We start from the raw sequence: 16,374 nt of genomic DNA, 5'->3' as shown, positions 1-16,374 counted from the left end.
GGAACAAGTCACACTATATTTAGACGTTTCATTCAGTTCAATATGCTTTTTTAAGGGAAAAGCCGACGAAACTGTTTATAATAGGTTTAATTTTTTGCATACTTTAAGCTAAACATACTTCACAAATACAAATGTACTTTGTTTATAGTCTAGACCAGAATTACAAAATTAAAGATAAGAAGGTCTTTTGAGCATAAAATTATCTTGTTCAAATTCAATTTTACTTGGCCATAATTTTATATTTCAAAGGGGATACTGTGAACCAATTTTTTACAGCTACTTGTACTTTATTTCACAATATACAAGCGAGTTAACAGTTACGCGGCAACTAAAACGAATATGTACAATGTACACCAAATGCATGTGAATATGGAGGCAACTTACAACCTCGCGGTGTTCCCTTGCAGGTGAATAAAAATTGGTTTAGTTTTCCTCTATTCGGTATGCCTATGCATTAAGTCTGTAACGAAAAACGTAACGTATACTTTTGAAATCACTTCATTATTGAGAAGATAATAGAAAGAATTGTTGAAACAGGGAAACCTCGTACACATTGGCAAAGTGATGTACGATTACCTAGCCGTGAAGGAGGATGAAATCTCGGTGTCCCGGGGAGAGATCGTACAGGTGGTCTGCTCCAACCAACAGAACATGTTCCTGGTGTACCGTCCCGCCAACGCCCACTCCCCGGCGGCCGAGGGATGGATACCCATGCAGGCAATAGGACCCAAAGATGAAAGTAGTCTAAGGTAAAGAGTGCAAAATATATCTGCAGACATAAATGTACATGTGTAAACTTTATGGAGAATTAATATTTAAATTATCTTCGTGGGAATTTTGCGTAATGTCATTGAAAACGTACGAGTTCTATATTCTTTTTTTTTTCTTTTTACCCAAAGTGCATATATTTAAATGTGTGATACATGTACAATGTAATATGTTCTAAGTTCTGTATCTAATATCATCCAATCAAAATTCGCAAGCGGCAGTTCTGGCCAAAGTTACCCTGAAAACAGTTTTCAAACAGACTAATGTGTATAATTCTTACTTTGTAACCTTTATTTTAGGAAAAGTTCTTGGCAACTCTTCAAAATGAAAATGCAAGGACTGAGACCGGAGAGAAAAGTGATGGAAGCCGAGAGGACACCCGAGAGGAAGTGCAAGACCCTGCCTAGAGCCAATGAACGAGATAGGAAGGTGAGCATACACGTATAACGCGATCACGCCTATTCTATTGCTTCTATACGCGCTGTTTTGGTGTTTTTCTTTAATGTTTTGTATGATTTGAATTAAGCCTTTGATTTGATTATGTATGACAGGTGTGGTCCCATGACCTGCTGTATGAGATGGTACCGTCAGTTCTCCAGCCGCTGACCCCTATCACTGTCCAGGCCGGAGATACCGCGGTCCTCACATGTAGGATTTGTGGCAGACCCCGTCCAGATATCAAATGGACGTTCCAAAATACCACCTCCCTTGAGCCTGGACAGCGCTTCCAAATAACCAGCAGCGAGGATGGATTTGTCTCCCTTGCGGTAGCTATAACTACATGTGTAGTTCTAGATAGAAACAACCGTCAATAAACTTCGATCCTCATCAATGATCGATAACTCTAGATTATATTCATCAAGGCCAAAATTGCAATAACTTCGTAAAACACATTGATACCATCAACAACTTCCTTTTTATTCTATTTCATTTATAAACTTTGAAGGATAAATAACATTTTTATGATGAAAAAAAATATTTTGAAGCTGAGGATCGAAGAACTTTAAAATATGAAGATTGGGAAAACATTTTTTTTTCTTTTATGCTTTCAGGTTAACAGTATTTCCCTTGCAGAGAGCGGCGAATATTCCTGCACAGCGTACAGTGAACTAGGGTCCATAACAACAAGCACCCACGTGACGGTTCTCTGTAAGTTTGTCAAGACCTAAACAATATTTAATAATGTTGGAAGCTTAGCTATAAACTGAGTAAAACATTAGAACTATTTTAACAAGGCCTTGGACTTTCAGTAGAACGTAGCTATCTATTTCTTGCGTCAAAACAAGTTTAAAATGACGCTGGTTTCAAGCGAAATATACATCGATTGCGTAGTCTTAGCTCAAAATCCAGACAAATCTTATTGATTTCAGAGGGTCAAGGCTGTGTGGCTAGCAATGAAATAGACACGTCTATGTCACATTGCTGTTTGACATAACTACCCAAAGTCCAAGCTCTTGTTAAAATGATTCTAACATAAATAAAAAAGAGAACCCGTAAACATTCGGTAAATGTTATATTTTGTAAATGCAGATCGGCCTGAACCGCCTGGAAAGCCACTAATCCGTAACCAAGTCGGTACTTCCGTTCACTTGGAGTGGGCCCCGCCCCCTACCCCACTGTCCGGTGGTCAGATTCAGGGATATACAATCGAATTACGAGAGAGAGAAATGGCAATGTGGCAAGCTGCCATTCCGTATGTGCCAAATACGTCACAGGTCATAGGTGACCTCGTGACAGGCTGTGCTTACCAGTTCCGGGTCAGCTCCAACAACAGCGTGGGCATGAGTGAGCCTAGCGTAGAGTCCGACTTTGTCATCATTCCCCAAGAAAATGGTAGATTATTTGAGTAAAATTTCTAAAAAGCTTGGTAATTAAAATTATAAGACGTTTGTTTAACAATTTTATTATATATTGTATATCTAGATAAAAACACATTACAAATATGAAGATAAGGATACTGTTAGCGGATTTAATGTCCTGCAATGAGCTTTATATTATGGTGATCTATCGGAATCTATCGGAATCGCTGTCTGCTGAAAGCAATCTAAATACATTTTAATAGCCATTTAATCTGCCTAACACTTACAACGGAGCACTTTGGTTGTTCTCAAACCGTTAAATGTTCATTTTTATAGCTTTTGCTGTCAGAAAATTTTAAAAAGTATTTCGAGATGAAATGATGGTTTTAGTCAGAAATTGAGAAAAAATGCGAGAAAATTCATAAGCAAAATCAAATCAGGAAGCAAAAGAGTTTTTCGACAGGTCCTTGTTCATACACTTCAACAGTTCTCTTGTATGTCCACGAAGTTATAGAGAACCCACTCTACATGTATTTTTGCTTGGTATAGTCTAACTCTGACAATGATTCTGGGTTGTTGTTGTTTTTTTTTTGTCAGTTTAAATCGGCTTAAATCCTTTTGACAGCTACTGGTACATGTCAATACATCGATGGTCTTTAAGATCCTCTAAATTTACTGGAATCCAAATACACATGTACTTATACATGTACTTTAATAACGTGATTTACACCATAAGGAAAATTATTGCATGCCATATTTTGTAAAAAATAAAAAAACAACCAAAAAAAAACACACACACATACACAAAACCATCAAGCATACCATCAAATGTAATACATGTAGTTCCACTATTCATGATATTTACAGAAATGCCCGAGAAGGACGAGGGAACCCAGGCAATATGGAAGTCAACGTTTGATAACGATTACAAAGAACTGGAAGAAATCGGCAGGTTGGTGCCCAAAAGTGTAAACAGATGCTATGTTAATTACAGGGTTTTTTTCGTATAAGAAATGATATTCAATTTGACTTTTGATGTATAGGGGAAGATTTGCAGTTGTGAAGAAATGTCTACAGAAGTGTTCCAACCAGTATGTGAGCGTCAAGTACCTGAACAGACGACAGACACGGAAGGAGGAAGTAGAGATGGAATTCAACATCCTCCATCTTCTGCAGCACGAGAATCTCGTGCAGTTGTATGACCTCTACGAGACGGCTAGCAACCTACTTATTGTCATGGAATTGTGAGTGAATATGTTTCAGTGTTAAAAAAAATATTTCGAGTTAAAAATAAATGAGTATATTTATTTAAAAAACCCCAAGATTCTTTGAGATTTTAAATTTATGAGTTGGTGTTTCTATAGAATTTTGAATATTTCGTATTCTTATCTATCATGCGAATTTGAAATATTTAAATGACATTACCTGGTTTAAAATAAGTTATGAATATCATTTTCTGTTATAATACACCAGCGCACCGGTTCCTTTGCCAAGCGTTTAGCGCTGGTCGTATGTAAAACCTTAAATACCCTTATCGATGAAATTGATGACAAATGAAGATCCCCTACACAGACTAGAAAGTCTTTCATTTAGACAAGAGAGCACAATTAGTAACAATGTACTAGTTTTCATTGTGGTTCGGTATATAGTTTGAATTTGGTCTAGGTTCGATGATTTTTACAGAGGTATCCCCCTTGAACTTAGAAAAAAAATATGCGCACATTATGGCATTTCAAATTTTGGTTGCCTGCGAGGAATTTATCTCCTCTGGAACCACTTGGTCATTTCAAGTAAACTTGATACAATTTATCCCTAGACAAAGGCTTTCAACTTTATTAAAATAAAGGACAGTACTTTTTTAAGAAATTAAAGGATGTAATGAAAATGCATGTAGGGCTTATCAAGAACTTTTCCAAGTTTACAGATTAATAATGAGAGAGAGAGAGAGAGAGAGAGATGCATATATATACACCCATCCATCCTTTTTTAATGAAAATTTTTATTAAGATTCACCCTTTTTGATTGTAATTTGTCGGCGAATGAACAATAGACCAAACCACCATCTGGCAAAATAGAACCATTTTAACAAGACCTCGGACTTTCAGTAGGTTGTAACGATCTATTTCTTGCGTCAAAACAAATTAAAGTGACGCATTTGTCAAGCGAAATATACACCGATTGCGTAGACTTCGCGTAAAAGCCAGACAAATCCTGTTGATTTCAAAGAGCTTTGGCTGAGTTTTCTACAATGAAATAGACAGACCTACGTCACATATCCGTTTAGCTCAACAGCCCAAAGTCCAAGCTCCTGTTAAAATGGTTCTAAAGCCTCGCCAATGAGTCCTTCGTTGAATCTGTTCTAAAAATGATTTTCTTGTACCTTGTCTGTTGTTCCTTTTAATTAAAATGAAAATGGGAAATAGTGTTGATATTGTTAAATTATGTCTCATTAAAAAATGAATTATTCTTATCGATTGATATAGCTCCTCTAGTGTGGAAATTATGCATCATATATTAATTCTACTTGTAAATTCATATTTTACAATACCAAATCAACTATATCTTAAAGACTTGATCGCAGGATCCAACGTCCTTAATTCATTTTTATACGTAGTTTATTTCGAATTTTAAAAAGTAAGTTTTTCAGATGAATGTTATTTCCTACATCAAAAAATATGTTTGTCTATTTAAAAAAAAGTTTGGAAATGCTATCTATCTCTTATAGTTTGGAGGTTGGTAGACTATTCGAGTTCATCTGCCAGCGGCAAATATTTGACGAAATCGAGGCGGCGGACTATATCCGTCAACTTTTGACTGCCCTCCAATACCTGCACAACTGTAGGATAGTTCATCTCGACGTCAAGGTATTATATATAACCAATACCTGCACAACTGTAGGATAGTTCATCTCGACGTCAAGGTATTATATATAAATAATACCTGCACAGCTGTAGGATAGTTCATCTCGACGTCAAGGTATTATATATAACCAATACCTGCACAACTGTAGGATAGTTCATCTCGACGTCAAGGTATTATATATAAATAATACCTGCACAACTGTAGGATAGTTCATCTCGACGTCAAGGTATTATATATAAATAATACCTGCACAACTGTAGGATAGTTCATCTCGACGTCAAGGTATTATAAAGAAGCGGCGTGAATTAATAAGCTTTATATAAAAATATTGTTTTCTTGAGATCAAAAAACGTTGCGATATAGTTAGTATTCACAAGTCATAAATTGTATACATTGAATATTTTACAGTAATATTTATTATAAAGTATCTACTCTTATGGTAACTAATTAGTTTACAAACCAAACAAACAGGATCTATTTAAGGTTATTTATGTCCCTTTATCTTCTATATACTGATTCATATATTCATTTTGAACTTGAATGTTTTAGAATTGGTATTGTATACTCTAGATAATGTGATTTTTACTTTACCCTACTTTTCCATCTTTGAAGCCGGAGAACCTGATGGTACAGAACGTGATGGGGTCCGCCTGTCTAAAGCTGATTGATTTTGGAGATGCCCGGATTGTATACAACGATAATTACATACATGAGTACGCGGGGAGCGCGGAATTCAGGGCCCCGGAAGTCATCCGTGGACAGGCCGTCTCTACCCTCACCGACGTCTGGTACACACACGTCGTCTGTTCATTCATTTGTTTCTTTATTATGCAAAAAAATAACTTCACATTGATATATATCAATTATTTCATATCTATTGTAATAATTGCGCTGAATAATCCTGTGAAAAGAGTACTAAATCTTTCTAGATACATGTACTGCGTTAAATAATCACACTTTGAAGTTCTATATATAATATCAGCCATCGTATTCCATTGACCCCAATTTTCCACCTAACTATTTTTTCTATCTTTTCTTTAAAAATTTGACCTATTTTTCATCTTTCCTTGAATGCTTTTTTATTCTATATCTTAATTTGGTACGAAGTTTAAAGACGCCCGATGTTTGACTATTCACAGGAGTGTTGGCGTCATCCTGTATGTTCTGCTGAGTGGCGTGTCGCCATTCCTTGATGAAAGCCAAGAAGAAACCTGCGCAAACATTGTCAAAAACGACTTCTGTTTTCCGGAAGAATATTTCTCAGAAATTTCCAACGAAGCCATAGATCTTATCAAAGTTATGTTGGTTGACCATATTCAGTAAGTTGAAAGAAATAGAGTACAGTTTGCGCAGACATTTTGACCTTTTAGCTGATGTGTCAAGTGTGCAAATAAGACTATCATGTTTTGTTGATTTGGTTTTTTACTCACAGTATGCAAAGTCATTGATGATCAAAATCATAAATTGATAGCTTAACAATATGTATCATTTCTACGATAGATCAAGACCGTCTGCTCAAGTTTGTTTAGAAAGCCTCTGGATCCATCGTGCATCAATACCCCGGTCGTCTGCGTCTCGACCAAAACCCATAGCAACGAACCGACTTGTGGATTTCATTGAAAGGAAGAAACTGCAGGTATATATGTACTCTATAAAATGTTGACATTCTCGTGTTTAGTGTATTTATATTGCTGATGGAAGAATTTTTGACTAGCTTTTGCAATCAAGGTTAATTGGTTAAAAAGTTTATATCCAGTGTTTCCGCGTCCTTTCGTATATATGCAAGGTGACGAAATTTTTGTTTACAGTAAGTTGTTTTCTTTTGCAGGGCGAAGCTTGCCTACTATCTTCCATCAACTGATCGACAGAGAGAAGAAGTAATAAAGTTCTACATACGTTACATAATATTGACTAATGTGATTTGTTTGAAGATGCATATATTTATTACCTCAAATAAAATGGAATTGTAAATAAATTATCATGTTAAAACACTTGTGTTGTCTTATTGACTGTCCTGGATGGGTAAGGTATATCAATGCGTATGAGAAGCGCCACAATATATGCCCTCTAAAATATATTTACTCCATTCTCTTACTCTTTTGATTCAAAAGACAAAAAAATTGTATTATTTGTTGTATCTTAATTAAAAATAACTTTTATCGATTATGCTGCTTTGTGAGATAACAACGCAGCTCTCTTTGGAGGAGTTTTAACGATAATGCATTCCTTTAGGTCTCTATAAAGCTTCAAGATTTGAAGTAATCTTTACTTACTGGTACAAAGTTATGTAAATTATGTTTGAGTAATGGAATTGAAGACGAGTTTCAATATATGATCCATATATTATTATTATTATTCTACATATCTGTCTATACTACTTGTTTATGTTTCATTTACGTATTCATGATAGCAAATGTATCATCACTGACGAAGCGTTCAATGTAGACTTTGAAATTTCCAAAACCTCAAGTTGTTGATTTAGAAATAAAGCCCTTCGTTGTTTTATGTTCAAATAAGGATAAGATGTTCTGGAATAATAGACGAACATTCATGTTTAAACTCTTGTTAAACAGAAACTTCATAGTATCCACTTGGTGAATTCTCTCTCTCTCTCTCTCTCTCTCTCTCTCGCTCTCTCTCTCTGGCTAGGAGGAAAAATAATTTTTTGCAATTTTTTAGGAATTAAATGTCTTATTTAATTAACATTTTGATATTGTTTCCTTCAAAACCAAAGAATTAATCTTTCTCTCTCTCTCTCTCTCTCTCTCTCTCTCTCTCTCTCTCTCTCTCTCTCTCTCTCTCTCTCTCTCTCTCTCTCCTTGCAGCTGTTTGCGTGCAATTTTCCTGTCAATTTTTAGGGTTTTGTTATATTCTCGGTATGTTACACTAAAACATAAAAGACGTCGGCCATCTATATGTTTTACTTATTCAGGGAAAAAATCAAATCTGAAACTTAAGAAAACTTTTGTGCACATTCTTTTATATTGAAAAAATTCGATTTGCTTTGGCATTCGCCTTTGTTCATTGTCAGTTTCACGAAGTAATTGTTTGGGTTATGTGATACGTTGAAAACAAACCAGTCTAGCATTCTATATATGTTCACGTCTGATCCTGATGACTGTTCCATACAGAAATCAACGAAGGCCAGTTGAAAGAAAAAAATGATTTTCTATTTGAACAAAATGTATGACGTCTTTGAATGAGTTTAATTAAACATTTTTCCTTAATTGAAAGCGGCGTTATCGGAATATAGATTTTATGCTTTTACAATGCTTTATATACAAAGTAGTTTAAATGATCAATCAGATTCATTTATTTTATTCTTTCCATGTATTTTGTTGATCTCAATCCTCCAGCTTGCCCCTTCACAATTGTTTTTAATTAATTTTATTACCATTATAAGTTCATATTTTTTTTAGAAGTGATGTTGGTAGACCACATTCAGTTAGTTTTGAAATTCTGGTTTGTTTGAATAATATACCACTTTTTAATACCTTCTTTATTTGTAACAGAAATAAATTTTTTTATTGTAGTACATGCCACAGTTTTTAGATTTGATAAAGTTAATAACTAGTATAACACAAATCTATAATGCCATTGAAGTTCGCTAACAAAGAAAACAATAAAAAACAAAACAAAACCATACAAAAAACCTCTTTTGTATCAGCGGTAGACTGAGGATAACGATTTTTATCTGATAACTCGCCGGTGTATCAAATTAACACATAGTAACTGTTTTGTTCTTTTGTTTTCTTCCCTCAGTATATGCAAATTATTTATCATCTGATCATTGATACTTTACACAAAAGGTGTATTATACTATATAGATCTAGTAGAATCTGCCCAAGTTTGTTTCAAAAGCATGTTGTAGGCGTTTTGATAAAAATCCATTGCAAAACAAGGGGGGGGGGGGGTATCTTTGAAAGGAAGAAACTGCAGATCGTATCTATAAGATATGATATTCTTGTTTAAGATTCAGGCCTGCCCCCCCCCCACCCTCCCAGTTTTTCTCGCAGCAACAAGTTTTTTAAAATTTACATATAAAAGATTGAATGAACATGGAATTGGCCCCCCACTTTTTTGGAAGTATGTAAAAAATTGATATGAGAATAAGTAATGAAGAGTGAAATTGAAGTTATATACCACGCCCCCCCCCCCCCTTGATTCGGATTTTGAAAATTAAGGGAAACTCTAAATTTTTTTTTTTTTTGCTTGTCAAAATTTTATGGATAAGTCTGCCCCCCCCCCCCCCACTTTCTAAAACGATGCTACGTGCCTGAGACTAAAGAATTATGACTAGATCCGTATAACCAATCTCTTATAAACAAAGTCCAACACACATAACAGCTAAAAAGGTATTGAATTCTATCTTAACAATGTTACAATTTGTGAAATTACTTAGCAAACTTTCTGATTTAATAAAAAGTATTTGAAACCGTGTTCTAGAATCAATAATGCATTCCGAAGTGGGTGTAAATTCAAAAATGAAAGTGGGGAGAAACTTTTTAAAATCCTCTTTTCAGTATGCTAGTATACAGGGCTTAAAATATGAGTTTAAGCCTTCGTCACAACTGGTCGTAAGTGCTTAGAACTATGAACAGTCTAAACAAAGGACAGTAAATATTTAGACCGGAACAAGAAGATATTAGAAGTAGCAGAAGTCAAAAAAATCATAAGATTTCCCAATTGCTTAAACCTGCACGCGTGCTAAGTAAAATCAAAGACATTTTCGGAGTAAGGAAAGGAAAAATCTTTACGCGCAGAACCATATTTTGAACTAATTAAAAACCAACTACACAAAAACCACAACACATTCCACTGGACGAAGTTTTTGGTTGCAATCTGATTATAATCAGATCTTTGATCCGCTCCGACGATTCGATGTCGCTACAGAAAGATCACGTTGCGAGTGGCTACCCGTTTTTAGAAACATTGTACGTAACACCTACGACTGGCACGTCGAACGTCCGTTAGTTTTACGTTGCATTCTCAATCATTTCAATGCAATTTTAACGGTATGGCCAGCCTCGGGAGCCACAACTGTCAAAACACATAACACACGCACGGTTACCAAACACGCACGACCAGTTGAAACTGAGGCTTTACCTTTCAAGCATCTTGATACAATGTCAAAAATTGTTTGCAAAATTTTTGACCCCTAAGCAAATACATAGGCACTAAGAAGGAGTGCAAAATTTATATGTACGTACAGATATTCCTTTAAAAATGCATGTATATATTGTTTGCGGTGTTACTTTTCCAGCACCCTGATTGAAATGTAAAGTGCATATTCGTTTTGTTTAAAATTGTGCAATTCCACCCCCTTGATTCAGGTTTTACGTTATATATAGGGAAAATACGACTTACAAAAATTCACTAAAGAAATGTTACTCAGCCGAAAGATGTTGCCCCTGGGACTCGTGATTTTAAACATTATTGATCAAGCCCATATGCATAGTTTCGTTTGCTGGTTTGTCATCCTGTAGTTTTACAGGATGACAATGTTTAAGTTAGTTCAATGTTTAAGTTAGTTCAACTCCTTGCCATTCATAATCGCAAACAATTGTGCCATCTCGCAATGTTTCTGCGTGAGGCAGGTAAAAAACGGGATGTCGGAAAACTAGTACATCCAACTGATGTATTATTACTATCACTATTTTTATTAATATTACTATTATTATCATTATTATCATTATTATAATCATTTGATTTATTGATTTATAGGGTCTCTCCTCCTATGAATGTACATGTATGAATAATATTTTTTTAGAATATTGTTTAACGTCAATAGCGAATTGTTTGATTTTGATTGGATAGAGTGTAGCATTATATATTTATAATTATGTACATATGTTTCAACAGCTTATAATTCATTTGAATTTAGCCAATAAACAATACAATGAAATACTTAGATTGATTGTGATTCAATAAAACGTTTAACTGCCATTGTGAAAAAATCTAGTTGAGATGCGAGCAATTATTGATGGTCCATAAGTATTTCCTATTAGAATGTTAGATCAACAGAGGGATCTCTGGGCTTCTTCGCAATATAGAAATGTCAATGTAATTATCACTACTGAAAATGATGGCATCTATAGGTTTTAAAACTTTACTGAATTTTACCTTATATTTTAAACCGATATCTCTTATACTATGAACACACAATTAGGGGTTATAGAGTGACCGACCGATTGATTGCCTGATTGACTGATTACCGATCAAAAATCTGAACATTAAGAACAATAAGAACAGATCTAATTAATATTGATTACAAAAATGAAACACTGTACAAATTTGCTCAGGTCGTTACTTGGTTCATTTCAAATAGCGTAAATGTGTTACATCAGTCTCTGTATAGAGACTGGTCTCATTCGAAAGACTTGCAAACAGCTAACATCGATTGCCACCGCGTCTAGAGCTTGTCGCGGCTAAAACCCTACATGGGACAAATTAAAAAAAGTTTTACAGAGAACACTAAACGCTAAAATAATACACTTCTTTGCGATGTCAACAATATATTTTTCCTTCAAAATCATTTCTAAAAAAGAATGTTTTTTATATTTTTTGTTTGTGATTTTTTGTGTGTGTGGTTTAAATCACTGTAGTTTCAATTCTTGTACATTTGCACAATAGACTCCCGTTTTTCATCTATTTCGGACGTTTCAAATCGATAAAATTTTCAAAAAAAATCAACAACATACATGTAAAACAAAATTATATGCTTATTTAGAATTTCTATTATGCATTACATGTTAAGCAAATAAATAAATAAGCTATCACATAGCGAATTTCCATAGGCGAGGCAGTATAAACTTGAATTTTTCCCGCGATTCTATGAATAAAGAATGTTTATCGTAAATACTGCCTTAAAACTGCACGAAAACAATTATTTCATTGTTTTTTACAGAAACAATAATTCCTAAGTATGTAATTTTTAACACATTTAGATTGGTCACCATATTTGTTGATTCGCAAAATTTGTCCTACTTGGTATTTCTTTCTGGAAGAGTCATAGAAAACAGGTGCTTCGAACAGTGCCTTCCCGGGTGTAGTCTGAATTCTTATCCTATACGAATGTAACTTGATGGTAGAATTGGCACTATAAACAGAAACCGTCTTATATAGTGACAGGGTTTCACATAATGTCATATGACCTTTTAAAAGTTTGTTTATTTTATTAACGATGGTCAGAGATAAGTTGTGTTTGGAGACAATGGGTGAGAAGTCAACAACCTTCCGGTACATGCTACATGTGCACATGGAATCAGGCACACCAACATCTGAACAATTTCTTGTATTGGACACGTCAGAAAACAAACTCTCTCCTCTCTCCGGAGAACTATATTCTATTACATGACCACTGAAATTCAATATATTGCGTAGAGTTTCGTGGACATCATACACGGTTGTCAATTTTCGCGTATTACTTTTTAAGTTTTTCATTATAGTCGGGTACTTTTCTGAAAACCATTTGGGAAAGGCTATGAACATCACTGGAGATTGTACTTCATATGATCCGATGTCTGAGGAACGTATTGCACCATAGCGGAGGCCATGATCGCTGAAGAAAAACACAATAGTGTTGTTGAACGCGTTCGAATTGTACGCATCATGAAAAAATTTGTAGACTACTTCGTCTAATTCAGCAGCTAACTCCAGATTGTCATGAGTCAGTGACGTCAGGAAGGTGAAAGCGAAATAAGGTTTCGATGTATATTCATCAACAAACTTGGCCAGGTATTCCATAATGGCGTGTGGTTCACTTCTGCCATTCATGCACCTCTGATTAGCTGCCCCCCAAGCCACCGACCATGGACGATTAAAGAAGTGAGTCGGAAACGTTTTGAATCCGGGCTTGAAGTAATCAAACAATGCTATCCACGCGGCGTCCTCGGCATATAAGGTTCGGTAACCGTTTTTCTCGAAATCTTTCCAAATAAAATCAAAACCATCCATTGGTGTTTTCGCAAAATCGCCATCTTTTTTCAGTTCAAATATACTTTTTCCGACTAGCATTGGAACCATATTGGTGAACGTATCCATGCCTACAATATTGTGTCCCTTAAATTCGATAGCTTTCAAGTTCTGAATCAATGCTTGCCTTGACTTTATTAAAAAACGCTGCGAGTTTAGTCTAGAAGTCGAGTCGACGCCAAGAAGCAAAACACTAAGTGTTTCTGTGATGTTTGGATTGTTCTTTCTGGTTTTCAAGCGTTCCTCACTCTGTGACTCTATCTTTTCGTTCCTTTGGTATATCCATAGAAAATCTGTATATATAGTAGCATTCTTTTTGTCCAAACACTGAACGCGAACCATTTCACTCGTAAGACATAACGGTTTCTTCGTCAGAATGGTTTCGTTCATATATTTGAAATAGCCGTGTGTTGTTCCTGACCGTGGCCTGAAAATGGTATGGACCCGACAGTGCGAAAACGAGTCCTTGTATTGAGAGATGTTTACTTTTCTCCAATCTACTTCTAGACACGTTCTTTTCAGTTTCACAAACGATAAGTTATTATCACAGGTTTCGAACTGACCAGGTCTAATTTTCTTCCGTATTGAAAGATCAAAAGCATCGTAATTAGGAATTTTACATCCAGGTGTATCAACAATATACAGTGCATCATGGGCCCACGTTGAAGGGCTTTTCTGGTACTCAAAAGTGGTTGATATTTCACTGTATAACTTACTAAAACCATCTTCATAGAAAAATGTGACAATTACGAAAAAAATTAAACATACTGTTATGTTTAAGAATTTTTCCATATCTATCAATTTCACCGAGGGCTTCGTTAATTATAACTGTGAGCGTGTAAAGTACAACAGTATTAATACGCAACAGATGCGTCTGGTACAGATTAGCTATTGACGGGAAGCATTTCAAAGCAAATTGAATTGAAGTATTGTTGTCAAGACTTTGCACGACAACGTAATGAAAGGAGATTATGAAAAGAAAATTTTACCTTATAAATCAACGTTCTTTTAAGGAGGACAGATCGTCAACTGATTAACCATCAGATCTAGCTGATTTTTTTAGAACTGGATTTTTAAGCTGTATACTTTTATTTAATAAAGAAAATTTTCATATATTTTAGCTTTAAAATTTGATATTATCATAATATTTTTAAATACAGGTGGTAAAATGGGCAAAAGGTATTTGACAATTATTCATTCCGAAATCTTAGAATGATACGAATAATTACTATTTAACATTGTGTATGCACATGTAACAATGGTTATTAATGCCATTATTGCAAAAACGTAAATTTATGGTCTAATGTTTTTACAAACAACATTTACCGGGCGAGTACGCAATGCAACCATTTGCTCACGTGACACAGTAGTGAAAGCAAACTGTCAATTCCGGTTTAACTTTATTATGCAGTTGAATTTTGCACAGCGTACATCTTAATAAAAAGTTTTCATATTCCGTTTGTAATGCTGAGTTTAGGAGTTTGAAACAATCAAGAACTGGCCATAACCTAGCAAATCTGCGTCGAAGTAGTCAGTATATACTAGTACAAGTCATAGGCGTCGGAACCGGGGGGGGGGGGGGGCTAGGGGGGCTTAGCCCCCCCCCCCCCCCCCCCACTTTTTTTTGCTAAGTTAGACCTAACCATTAGGCACATAGCAGAATAGAGGGTTCAGCCCCCACCCACCCACCCCCCCCCCAACTTTTTGTCGCAAGAAACATAATTGTTTCGTAATGTACGTTTGAAAGATTGGGAAGTTGGAGTCCAAGGCATACTAGCCCCCCCCCCCCCGGATTAGGATTTTCATGATTTTGGGAATTAGGTTTTTCCCTCTCAATATTTCTGAGGATCGGTCTAGCCCCCCCCCCCCCCTTTCAATTTGCTTCCGATGCCAGTGCAAGTAGATATAATTTGTAAATAGCCAGGTACACTCTATGAATCAATGGAAGTGTCGTTTAACCTTTTCTGACGATAAAAGAAATGAGAAGCAACGCAAAGAGAGCAATGAGGTCTCCTGGATACAGATAAATATCTTACCTTTTTATCTGACGGTGACATGTCGGAGACACTTCCGTCCTTGGTGAAACTTAATGAGCAATCCCTTGCGAATCACGTGTACCTAACTTTTGGGCCTGGATTGATTAAAAACGTATGAGTTTTACTCGTCAAAGTATAAGGTTCCAGTGATTCATATCAATCAAGATTTCTAAAGATTCTATCTGTATATATAGCCAATTTCAAGTAAATATGCCGGGTAAAACTTGCAATAAAGCAGAAAAAATTCTGCATTGGCGAGAGTTTTGCTGTCATGTACTAGTGTTAGCTTTTCCTCCATATACAGTTTCGCTTTCAGCCGGTTAACTGCTACATGTATAAAGTAACTAAAGTTAGACTTGAATGCCAGCAAGCATAGTAAAACGAGGGTAATGGAGTTTTTCCTACATAGTTGGTTTGGACGTACACCCAAACTACTAAAAATAATCTGAACAAAACGATTTCCTTTTGATAATCACAGGTGCTTGGGGACAGGATCGACTCCCCCCCCCCCTCTCCCCTTCCACCCCCACCCCCCCCCTCCCCCACTATATAGACCACTGGACTTTAATTTTCTTTTTTTTTAAATTAAATTATCCTTTTATGACATAATTCTAATCTAATTATATAATTGTATTATATGTACACTGGGTCTGATTTTTTTAAATGTTTGTTTTATGTAATTTTGGGTAATGGATGAATAAATTATATTAGAAATATGTCATTAAAGGATAATTTAATGAAAAAAGAAAATGAAAGCCCCGGGGGTCTATATACTGGGGGGGGGGGGGGGGGGGGGTGGAAGGGGAAGGGGGGGGGTGTCGATCCTGTCCTCAAGCACCTGTGTTGATAATAATATAAAAATGAAAGGTTTTTTTATTGAGACATAGTACTTTTGGTAACAGACTTAGCCAAAATCAAGGCCCCCCCCCTCCAAA

The 16,374-nt window shown here is 35.6% G+C and overlaps 1 protein-coding gene and 1 pseudogene across 3 annotated transcripts in view; one reads left to right on the top strand and one right to left on the bottom strand.

The window, feature by feature from the left end:
* Window positions 1-7,418, top strand: part of LOC128156088 (triple functional domain protein-like) — a 76,489-nt gene extending 69,071 nt beyond the window's left edge. For all 3 annotated transcript variants that reach the window (XM_052818086.1, XM_052818087.1, XM_052818088.1), the window contains 12 exons: window positions 538-749; window positions 1,068-1,197; window positions 1,320-1,535; window positions 1,821-1,917; window positions 2,299-2,601; window positions 3,435-3,519; window positions 3,611-3,811; window positions 5,293-5,431; window positions 6,042-6,217; window positions 6,569-6,748; window positions 6,930-7,065; window positions 7,258-7,418. In XM_052818086.1, coding sequence (XP_052674046.1) covers window positions 538-749; window positions 1,068-1,197; window positions 1,320-1,535; window positions 1,821-1,917; window positions 2,299-2,601; window positions 3,435-3,519; window positions 3,611-3,811; window positions 5,293-5,431; window positions 6,042-6,217; window positions 6,569-6,748; window positions 6,930-7,065; window positions 7,258-7,290 — 1,908 coding nt within the window. In that variant the 3' untranslated portion in view covers window positions 7,291-7,418. The remainder of the gene's footprint in view (window positions 1-537; window positions 750-1,067; window positions 1,198-1,319; window positions 1,536-1,820; window positions 1,918-2,298; window positions 2,602-3,434; window positions 3,520-3,610; window positions 3,812-5,292; window positions 5,432-6,041; window positions 6,218-6,568; window positions 6,749-6,929; window positions 7,066-7,257) is intronic.
* A 4,713-nt stretch (window positions 7,419-12,131) lies between these two features.
* On the bottom strand, window positions 12,132-14,315 carry LOC128191558 (uncharacterized; annotated as a pseudogene).
* Window positions 14,316-16,374: the final 2,059 nt, after the last annotated feature.

Source organism: Crassostrea angulata, chromosome 7, assembly GCF_025612915.1.
Source record: "Crassostrea angulata isolate pt1a10 chromosome 7, ASM2561291v2, whole genome shotgun sequence".
Classification (NCBI taxonomy): Eukaryota; Metazoa; Mollusca; class Bivalvia; order Ostreida; family Ostreidae; genus Magallana; species Magallana angulata.
The sequence above is the reverse complement of the archived record's forward strand: the minus strand, read 5'-3'. Positions and strand labels throughout refer to the sequence as shown.